Source organism: Drosophila melanogaster, chromosome 2L (genome assembly GCF_000001215.4).
Source record: "Drosophila melanogaster chromosome 2L".
Taxonomy (NCBI): Eukaryota; Metazoa; Arthropoda; class Insecta; order Diptera; family Drosophilidae; genus Drosophila; species Drosophila melanogaster.
In genome coordinates, this window is record NT_033779.5 from 4,981,598 (window position 1) to 4,992,713 (window position 11,116).

At 44.4% G+C, this 11,116-nt stretch overlaps 1 protein-coding gene across 5 annotated transcripts; it reads left to right on the forward strand.

Annotated features, from left to right (window-relative positions):
* Window positions 1–16: 16 nt before the first annotated feature.
* On the forward strand, window positions 17–11,105 carry CG34126 (uncharacterized protein). 5 transcript variants are annotated; one of them, NM_001273138.1, is made up of 18 exons: window positions 17–475; window positions 2,117–2,318; window positions 2,386–3,012; window positions 3,116–3,827; window positions 4,265–4,357; window positions 4,420–5,492; window positions 5,562–5,721; window positions 6,310–6,451; window positions 6,518–7,075; window positions 7,137–7,251; window positions 7,793–7,813; window positions 8,711–8,853; window positions 8,909–9,032; window positions 9,095–9,242; window positions 9,311–9,485; window positions 9,548–9,665; window positions 9,788–9,839; window positions 9,964–10,838. In NM_001273138.1, the coding sequence occupies exons 1-18, from the start codon at window positions 432–434 to the stop codon at window positions 9,999–10,001; spliced, it is 4,545 nt and encodes a 1,514-aa protein (NP_001260067.1). In that variant the 5' UTR covers window positions 17–431; the 3' UTR covers window positions 10,002–10,838. The 5 variants fall into 5 exon arrangements, with proteins under 5 accessions (NP_001260067.1, NP_001260066.1, NP_001260065.1 ...); NM_001273137.1 differs by lacking the exon at window positions 9,788–9,839 and having other exon boundaries at window positions 9,964–11,105; NM_001273136.1 differs by lacking the exon at window positions 9,788–9,839 and having other exon boundaries at window positions 5,562–5,643; window positions 9,964–11,105.
* Window positions 11,106–11,116: the final 11 nt, after the last annotated feature.

Sequence of the window (11,116 nt, forward strand, 5' to 3'; positions counted from 1 at the left end):
GCCAACACTGCTTGCGCCAGTCGTTGTGCAGCACTGGTCGAGTCAGCAGCAGCAAAAGAAAAGACTTTTGCGTCTCTTGGGCGAAAATCGAGATAAGATTCGGTATCGAAGGGTTCCCAAAATATGACTAATCCGCCGTCGGAAGACATCCCACCCACGTAATGACCGCGAATATATGAGCTTCGCGAATCGAAGAAATTCGTTGCCAATTCGCCAGCCAGCAGTCTCTTTCCAATCAGATTCGAATCAAGTGCAACAGTGAGAAAAATTGAAAGTGAATTGAAGATCCCAGTGCCATTTGCTTGCAACAAGAAATATCAATGATTTGTTGCGCGGATTAAAAGTTGAACTATTCAACCCGGTTGCCCAGTTGTTTATTTGTTTATTTGTTTTCTGTTTTGATTATTGTTGCCCGCTGCTGACGTCGCAAGATGGTATCGCTGATAAAGAATCAACTACTCAAGCACTTGTCCATGTAAGTTAATCTGCGCTAGCAAATCCAATTACGAAACTCAATTAAAAACTGCAGTCGGCTGGAAACAGCTTGCAAAGTGGAGAACTTGGACACGGAATTGATTTTTCACACTTTTTCGCATTTCAATTGGATTGTGTGTTCGCGTATGTGTCTGTCTGTATTTTTCACAGCTTCCCACCCACCCCACAGTACCGTTATTCCACCTGTACACTGGCCCGCTTTTATGCGTTCTTTATCGTTTACCGTTCGTCTGACCCCATGCTAATTCGCCCCACCGCCCATCCACCCACTTCGCCCCCTTTTAAAGTAACAAGTGGATTGCCAATACGAACGAACGAACCTATACTTTTTTTCCTTTGTTTTTTATTTTTTTCGTATTCTGGCGTCTCTGCGATATTGGATTCCCAATTCCGCAAGCCTCTTTCTCCAGCATTTGCATGCGAAATTCAATTTTCCGTCTTTTCCTCGCCGCAATATGGCTTATTCGACGGTTACCCGTTAACTCAGCCAAGTGAAAATGAGGCTTTTATGGCCAAAAGGCGCCGCTTCGCATAAACAACCAAATCAAATGTTTATTTGCTTACTTATAATTATGCTGAATGGTCGTCAAGGGGGTTCCCCAAATGACTTATGAAGGGTTTTACTCAGGCACTGAAAAAAATGAATTGACAAAAATTAAATTTAATGAATTGAACTTTAATTTTAATAAATCAAAGTTATATCAATAATTTTAAAAAGATAATTCGTGTTCGAAGATATTTTATACTAATATCAGTGCAATATTGTTTTTTCATTTTTATTACAAATCTTAGAAATACTGGTAAATCGTAACATTGAAATATTTTAATGTTGCTTGTATACCTTTTTATATATTTTAAACATATGAATATGTTTATCTATGCTAACAATCATGCTTATTAAAGTTTATTAGGCCACTTTATTGGCCCTCAAGTGTGGTGGTAACATCGACGGCCCCACAGTTATCATTTATTTTTATATTTTTACCCTCCCCGAATGAACCTTAATATGTCAAGTCCTGCCCACCTGCCAAAACAAGGGCATATTTGCCCGTATACACATGGCCATTGTCTTGGCTTTTGTGCCCCACTCGCCAGTTTCGCTCCACGCAATTAGGCTGCAAACAAGCCAAGTTTATAGCACAACACGGCCCAAAGTGTAAATGCAAACAAAGCTAACTTGTTGCCCATGCTGGGCGGTGCAAAGTTTGGGCAAATCTTTTTATAACCCCCATCGTGGCTGTTATCACATTTTGCCATGCATTTCGCTCGGCATTTCTAATTGCCAAGAATGGAGGCTACTTAATGCTTAGCAAAAAGTTCCTAAGTAAGAAGTTGTGGAATTCCGCTCCCGTGGACTTTTCGCCACTTAGACCCAATCAATGTCTTTATATCGATTTCAATTATGCCCCGGCCATTATCGGGAAGTGGGTCAATTGGGTGGCAGCCTTCTGGCGTCGACAGTTCACCCCAGTTCACTCCCAGTCCCGAACCCCTTTCCAGCTCGAGACCTCCCATTTCTTTCTACCCCCCCACGGCAAATGCAATGTGACATGTGCGACGAGGCAAATGTAATTGCCCAGACAAGCAGGCGACTTATCTTGGTTCCCTGCTTTAATTATAGCTACACGAAGAACCTATCTTCGGACAAAATTAATCTGAGCACCTTCCGCGGCGAGGGCGAGCTCTCGAATCTGGAGTTGGATGAACGGGTGCTCACCGAGCTGCTGGAGCTACCTAGCTGGCTGCGCCTCACATCCGCCTGGTGCAACCATGTCTCCTTCCGGATTAGTTGGACCAAGTTGAAGAGCGTCCCAATAACGCTGGTGAGTAATCCCGTGAACTGGGCGATTAAAAAAAGAGATCATAGTTAATAATTACCTGCTACCACAGACATTGGATGAAGTGCGCATCACCATCGAGACCTGCAATCCAACGACTCGCGATGCAGGCGGAGGATCTGGAGCCGGTGGAGCTGGATCTCCCACCGCTGCCGCCTCTGCTGCGCTGCCACAAGTACCACAGGGTAAATACAGCTTCATCCACAAGGTGGTCGACGGCATAACCATTGTGGTCAACACGGTGAATGTGAATTTCGTGAGCGCCGCCTTCACCGCCTCCGTTCAGATGTCGCGCATTCGCGTGGAATCCAAGACACCCAAGTGGGCGAATGCCGATCTGCGGCTGACGCGACTCAAGGATGCGCAAAAGGGCATCATACTGATATTCAAGGAGCTCTCCTGGCAGACGGTGCGCATCGAGGCCAGCTCGACGCAGGACAAGTCACTGACGCCCCTGCGCTTGCTCACCAATCACGCCAGGTGCCGCATCACGATCCGAAAACGGCTGTCCGACTGTTCGCTGCTCGCTTCCCGCCTGGTCCTCATCCTGGACGATCTGTTGTGGGTGCTCACTGACTCGCAGCTAAAAGCGGCTCTGCATTTTGTGGACTCCCTGTCCGGATTAATCAAGGCCGCCACCCATGCCACCCAGAAGACGAAGGCAGCTCGCAAAATGCAGGTGATTAGTCTAGTCATGAATGAAGGGTAATTCTTAGTAACGTGCTTAGTATAACTTCGGGTTATTAATTTCTATATTAATTAACTATTTCAATTGTTTTCAGACACTGCCCGAGTACAAGGCCCAGGTGGAGCAGCAGCAGAATCGTCTTTCCGAATCCGCCCATACGACGAATGCGCAACGCATGTTCAACGCCTTCGATGTGCGCGAGACATCGTATCACTTCTTTAGCCAGCGTATCGATTTGCATTTGTGCGACGACGAGGGTGACGGGCGCTCCAGTTACCCCGACTTGGACAAAGGCGGCGCCCTACAGGTCTCGGTGACCGCCTTTCAGGTGGACTACTATCCCTATCACCTGGCCAAATCGGATCGCTCGCATTGGGCCAAATACAAGGAGGCTTCGGTGGCGCCGGCTCTCTGGCTAAAGGAGTCACTGAATGCCTTCCGTGAGGCCGTACTTAACTTGAGCCAGCCAAACCGACCGGCCACTCATGCGCCGTTGGAACGGAGCACTCCCGCCTCACCGATTATGCTCAGTGCCAGCATGCTGGGCTCGCAACATGGTGCCGGCAGCTTTTCCAATGGCAGCAGCACGCCGACAGCAGCAGGATTGGCGGCGGGATCGGGTGGATCGGCTGGTTCCGGAACCGCCTCTATGAACAGCCAGTTTTCGCAGGCAGCGCAGCAACGAAGCACTCTGGAGAACCTGGCCAAGCTGATGAGCTCTTGTGTGATCCTGCGCATCGAGGACTTCACCTTGTACCGCGTCACTACATCGGGAAAGAAGGCCATGCCCAAGGAATTTGTTTCGGGTATGGATTTATCTTGCATTGGAGTAGATATTACTAACTTACAAGACACGCCTACATAACAGCCCACAAAAACCAATCAAGAGGCTTAAATTTTATTAACTGAGCTTGTCGAAGATCTTCTCTTGAAGTAAAAAAAAGGAATACCTCATTTTAAAACTCAGTTGGTAAAAGTGGGTCTTTAGCATCCCCAACTAATGTAACATTTTGGCCTTTTTTTACTCTCGCTGCTTTTTACTGACTTGTTCATCCATCCATGAATCATGTAAAACGCTTTTGTTGTTGTATTCTTGTTGTCGTTGCCCTTGTAGCGCAACATAAAAGGAAGACCAAATCCTCAGGTGAATATCACAAAAGCTTCTAACTTTTCTGATGTCATGCAGCATTTAAGCAAATACTGATGGGGTAAATGACTTATTAACAATCAAATCCATTTGCAGGTGACAAGGATCGGTACTCGTTTCCCGCCGAGATGCCCATCATTCATGCGGAATATACTTACTTCTACTACCCCGGAGACTTTGTCTTCCCATGTAAGTTTTGCTTTCTTGCCAATCTACTAGTTCTGGTCTGATCTTTTACTTTTTGCTCGCAGTGCCACCATCCAAGGTCTTTGTGCATGTGAATCCAATTCAGGTACATTTCGATCTTAGCTCAATACTATGGCTCAACTCCTTCGGCCTCAATCTGCACGAGAGCTTGCTGCGCACGAGCGTGGGATCCCAGAGCACTCTGCATCCGCAACAGCAGCTGCCACGCGGCTCGATTGCGTCCAATGGCTCCAATGGCACACAGATGGCCGCCGTCAATGTTGAGCAGGAGCCAAATCTGATGTACATGGATGTCAAGGTGGAAGCGATTATGCCGCGCATCGTCATGGAGGCGGCGTTGGATGCGCCCAGTCAAAAGGATCGGCCGAAGACAATGCAGATACAGGTGTCCCGGTTCGCGTTGACCAACATCCGGGAAATGGGCAGCTCAAGGGCGGATCTGGCCCAGGCCCTGCACTCCCTGCAGGAGGGATCGCTGGTGTTTGGCTCCGGTTTTCCCTCCAAGGAGGGCGATATGTGTATCGTAACGGATCGCATTCTGTCGCATGTGGCTGCCTCGGATGTTAGCATGATGTCACCCGTTTCGCCGACGGGTCAGCAACTGCCCCGTTCAGCCTCCACGCAGTACCTATCCCGTTATGTCATGTGGCTGGAGCCGCGGGATGTGTGGTGCATTAAGCTGGACCCAGTCTGGGTGGATTTCCTGGGCGCCCGCTCACTGGGCCCCAACAAATCCATTCCGTTCGTGGACGCGGTCCCAATCACACTGTGGCTGCACTCCGGCTCCGCCCAGGCACAACTGGATGTGGGAAAGAGCGGGACGGCGGGCAGTATGGAGAGCATGGGGATGCCCCCTTTGCCCACGCTGCCGCCACTCCAGCCGTGCAATCCCTTCCTGAGCGACGAGGATGTGCGTCTAGCTGGCGTCGCCTCGGGTGCCTCGCCTCCGGCTCCTGCTCCAGATCGCACGGCAGATGTGCATGCCATTGCACATATCTCTAACCTGGTCAGCCTGCAGATCGATCACTACCAGCTGCTCTTCCTGCTGCGCCTCGCTGAGGAATTGAACGAAATGTCTACCTTCCTGAACCTGGACGCCGAGCGCATATTGCAAAAGGTTTGGATTGTTTGCTATACCATATCCAGCAGTCCATTTCTAATCAATATTATTTTGTATGATCGCCAGCAAAATGAACAAAAGTCGATAATATTTGGGTGCGTTGTGCCGCAGATCGAGGTGACGCTCGTGATGCCATCGCCAACACCTGGTAAGGAATCAAGTGGTGGTGATGCTGAAAGTGTCGTACCCGATTCAGCTAGTTTGGGTGATGATTTACACATGAATAGTAAGAATTTATATATCTTTTGTTGTCTCTTCTTCAACTCTCTTTAGTTTTATGGTTAAGTGACTCACAAACTAACTACCGAACGATCTCCATACCGTGAGCTCTTCGATCTAACTAACACAATCACACGACCCTAGTTAATGTCTAACTCACACGTAGTTGCCACCGATATCGTGTTGTTCTTTTAGCCCCAACCCAGATACTAACACCCCCCATCACTGAGCTCACCAGAGTTACTAGAATCCTGCTAGGAACCAGTTAACACTTGCCGCTGTAATTGTCGCTTACAAATTGTATCTTTTCTTTAACAATTGTTATGCGTTTAGGCTGGGCACCTAGGACCATTGACACTTCATTTAGGTGATGTTCCACTGAAGCCATTTGGAAGTGGAATCATATGATTCATTACTCATTTGACTTTCGTCCACATGGCATCGGATAAACACTCCTTATAAATATCTCGCATGTCTTTTTGTACTAAGTAACTAACCAAAGCAGCAATTTTAGTGCATATCTAATATTGTAAAGTGATCGTAATCCTTGATATGTGATCAATATTTCCAAATAACACTAATAAATCCCAACTAGGCGGCAACATCACCTGGCCAACACCACCGCCTTTGGACCAGCTAAAGAGCAATACTTTCGGCAGCGTGGAAACACCATCTCCGGTGACCAATGAACCGCCCTTCGACAATGGCATACACATTTCCAATCCTAACACGCATGGGTAAGATCAATTCGATCAATTCGTCCAATTCGCAGTTCATTAAACTAATTTCTCTTTTCGTTGCAGCTATAATGTTCAGATACAGAGTACACCCACGATGGCGTCTTCTACGGCCAGCCAAGGATCTCGTCCGGATACGGGTATATCCACGCAATCCCAGTCCCAAACGCAATCGATCTCGTCCGCCTCGAAGAGTGCCAAGAGTGCAGCTGCTCGATCGGGGGCAACTGACACCGTGCCCAGTCTCACCAAGGAGATCAACTCTGGTCTGCTGTCCATGAAGAAGGGCTTCTCCAGCTTCATGACTTCCATTGACTCGGCCATCAAGTCGGGCACGCCCAATGACGATGCCAGTGATACCTTCTCCATACAGAGCGACATTAGCTCCGATTCGGATAATTTTGCCAATGTTCTTGGCGATGACAAGACCATGGATTGCATGGATGTTATGTTCCGACTTAATCCCTTCACCACGGACAATATGAAGGCTTCTCCCGTGGAGGTGGCCAGTGAAGTGTATGAGGAGCAACCGAGTAGCTACAAAACAAACATGTCTTCCCCATCCGAGCCATCGGAAGGCAGCACCTGGCGGCGACGCGATCTGGTGTCCATGGCCACCTTCAGGTTGATTCAGTGCATTGAATTACTTTACACATCAGTTAACAATTTGCTTATCCACATTCAGATTGACCACCGTGGAGCTTATTCGTCAGCAGGAGGGCCCCAAATCTTCTGTTCGCTTGCAGGTGGCCGCCGTTTCCTGTGACGAATGTGGAGCCATTCCCTGGGATGAGTTGCAGGTAGACTTTATCGAGGGTTTACCTTTTCTTTTGCTGGAATCTTTTCAGTTATTTGTCATTCATTTTTTTTTTGTGTTCGATTTGTAAATACGAAAACGGACATTAATTCTATCGAGATTCTTTAGTTCCTCTAAAGATTTTGCTCAATTCAATGTTTGCGCTTAACTTTTTGCATGTTTCGATATATTTTATCTGAACATTTTCCAGTAAAATCACTTTTGAAGTTTATATATTTTTCAATCTGTTGGGGAATCCCCCGAAATGTTTATTTAAAGCCAAAGAAGTCTTTCTGTAAGATAACTTATCATAAAATCATATTCTCATTATATTTTCTCTCTCTCTCTTAAAACAAATGTTAAATTTACTCAAAATCAATCTCAATGTGTGCTAATCAAAACCAAAAACAAACTCAAAATCAATTGTTGTGCTCAACTCTTTATAATCAACATGAAACGAACACTTGTAAATTAATTTATGACAATCCTTACATGACACAACTTTCAACAATTACAACAACCAACAACACTCCAACAATAAAAAGATCGCGCGTCAAGCAAACAAGGTATAGAATATACAAAATTTGAAATTTTTAAATTAGTTAATTATTAAGTATTTTATTTTGGCGCTTTGTATATACTACCCAAATTATTATTTATTAACATAATTTAATGGTTTTTGGTGCGACATTTTTCCTTTTAACGTAGTGAACTTTTGGCTTGCTCGCAAACGCATTTTGGCGTTACTGGCCTCTAGTTGAGTAGTTATGAGTTTATCGTGGGTTCATTCATAGCTGGTAGCCACTGGGAATACCTCTGAAAGTACGTTGATCAAACATTCTGCCCTCATAGCAATCGAGATGCTCTTGCGGAACTTGTTTGAAAATGGTTTACTCATTCGAATGTTATTTTTGAGCATGATGCCGGTTAGAGAACAGCTATCTCCAACTATTTTCTAGACCTACCCACACAATAAGTACATACCTAGATCCCCACCTGAATTCCATTTGATTTTATAATTTCATTGTTATTGGTATTGCTTTGTTGATGACTTATGATTTGCAACGAATTGGTTTCTTCAGAAATATACGTTTTTTTTTCGAAAGCGTACACATACTGCATAGGCAAATACGGCCAAAAGAAGTACAGTAGAACAAAAAATAGAGCACCCACTGACTAAAACATTGGCGTCCTACACGACTAACAACTGTACTGGTAAAACTAACTAAGTAACTAAAAACACCCGCTGCTTCAACAAAAATAAACCCATTTTCCATCTCTCCCATAACACCTACATCAACACCATCGAAACCCACACAATCAAAAAACCCACATTGCATGATGTTGCCTCTAGCTTAGCATGTTGTTCCTTAGCTGTTTCCATTCCAAAGTAGCTGATCACGAGCACAGATTTATGAGACTTAAATCTAACGCACGATATGCTTTCTAACCCCTTCACTTAGACGAAGTTCGGAGCACGCTGCAAGGCTTGGAATCTGGCGCCATATAATCCAGAGGCTCCACCGTGCATCCGGATGCGCTTGGAGGAGACTTTGAATATGCCAAAGGAAATTGAGGGCATCATCGATCGCAAACGCATCCAGAGGTAGGTGATTTATGCAGTATCTATTTATTGCTCTTAACTTCTTAATCAATTTTAGCTGGATCACTCACCACGCCGAGATTCGTGTGAAAGATATCAATATGGATCTGTCCATGAGCACCGTAATTGGACTGGGTGATCTGGCCGAGGATGAGGTCATTTCCCCGCCCATGCCACTGACCGTAAGATGATGTCCCCACATACGCATTTCTTTCAGATACTTATTACTTGGTAAATGTCATAGGTAAATCTGGAAAATGTGCGGATCAACTTGCTTGAGGACCGCCCACCCGTAAATATTACCTCACCGGGTCCCATCCCCATAAATCTGTGCATTGGTCGCATGCGTTTGGAGCGTGACCAGAGCGGATTGCTCAACATTCAGCCTATAGGTGGGATACGACTATTTACGAAACCAATAATTGATGGCCAAATATAATTATGCTGTTTAAACCAATAGATACCAACATGAGTGACGCACAGCATCAGGCGTTGGGCAGTGCCTTATTTGGAGCACCTCGTGAACGCGATCGGGAGCTGTTGTCCATGCAGCTGGTGATGCAGCAGATGAAGCTAGACAACGATCAACTGCGCCGCCAGCTTGTGGACTCCAAAGTGAACACGGATAATTATAGGTGAACGTTTATAGTTGTATTGATCTCATGCATTTACTCATGATTGTCGGAATTCTCTATAGGCACAAGACCAAACAGGAGGCGGATGTGCTGCGATCGTATTTGAAAGCCGCCCAGGACGATATAAGCATATTGTTGGAGGAGAAGAAGGCTTTGCTGGACACCATCCGCTCCTTGCAGGTAATTAAATGGGTCGGAGTTCTTTTTGCCTAAAAAGACTTTCTCACCAGTTTCACTGTCTCTAACTTTGTTGACTGTTATGATCACCTTACCACCTCTTGCTGTTGTTGTTGTGCGTAAAGTTAAAACACGTTAAGCTTAAGAACACTACAAATAATAATGCAAGGATCAAAGGTCAGTTAATGCCCAGCACGCTAGAGCCCTGCCTGCACGCCTTTTGAACTTTTCACACGCCTTGCTTTAGTTTCCACATCAACTTCCTTGCAATGTTCTAATGAGCTGCACTATTTTCTTATAGGTACAACTGACCTCATCGAATATGAGTCGAAAGAGTGATGGAAATAGGTAGCACAACTGCATGGACTGCATACAATGCTGCGGCGAGAACAACAACGCTTAGACCTAAGCTCCAGCCAGTGTATGCCGTATAGTCAGATGATAGATGATAGTGTTGCCCCCAAACCATGACGTTCTCAACATCATCGCCATTTGATTTTGAGTTTAGCAGAAGACTGAGCCGTTACGAAAGCGGACACTTTTCACGTTGCCGTTCGTCATTCTTGCTTATACAAGAAACTATACGTACTATAACAGATCTATAACTATTAATTGTTTTTATCGGTTTTAAGCTGCCACAAGCTTTTGCTATTGTTCCAAAGAATGCTTTATTTTTCTAAATTTTGGAAATATTTTATGTTGATCTATTGCGTAGCCTTTTTAGACGCAGACTTTTAGATAACCATCATTGTTAATTATTTTACAAGAGATAATCAAAGAGAGAGAGAGAGCTCGAACTATGTACAGCCAGCCGTGTCATTGATATTGCTCCTACTCCACATATTGTATATTAAAACCAATTCCACTAAGATTGGATAGGACATATTGTTGTGATTCATGATCATATCAAAACTGAATTCTAGAAGCTCTATGCATTGCTGTTGTAATCGTGTGCTAACCAAATATTTGGCAAAATTTATTATATCGAACTTTATAGTATTCTCTCGGATGGATTCACTCAACCGAGGGCTATTGAAATTTGTATTCACGTTCAAAAATGCATTCCATTCGACGCGATCATCTTTTTGCTCCACCTACTTACTAATCAAAACAAAATACACAATGAAATACAATAATCAAAAGTTATACAGACATCCTATACTTACGCCTAATACTAAAAAAAAAAAACTTAAATCAAATGTACCATGTTAAATAAATCAAAAACTCAAGTCAGTAACGCGATGCGTATACAAATTTTAAATAACAAATTTTCATATTAAAAACTTTACATGAGCAAGTGTTTGTATTTGTACTATAAAGTTTAAAATTAAACTAAAACGATTATTGATTGTTATACATTATACGAAAGTTTTAATCTGTAGCTAGGCGAAATGAAACATAAAAAATTGAAGTCATATTAAATATTACAAATATATTCAAATGTAAATGTTTGT

What these genes read in the sequence shown, in the direction of transcription:
- CG34126 (NM_001273138.1), top strand. Translation starts at nt 432, where the DNA reads ATGGTATCGCTGATAAAGAATCAACTACTCAAGCACTTGTCCAT. An exon ending in CGGAGACTTTGTCTTCCCAT is followed by an intron (nt 4,358 to 4,419) that starts GTAAGTTTTGCT and finishes TTTTGCTCGCAG; the next exon opens with TGCCACCATCCAAGGTCTTT. An exon ending in TCGCGCGTCAAGCAAACAAG is followed by an intron (nt 7,814 to 8,710) that starts GTATAGAATATA and finishes CCCTTCACTTAG; the next exon opens with ACGAAGTTCGGAGCACGCTG.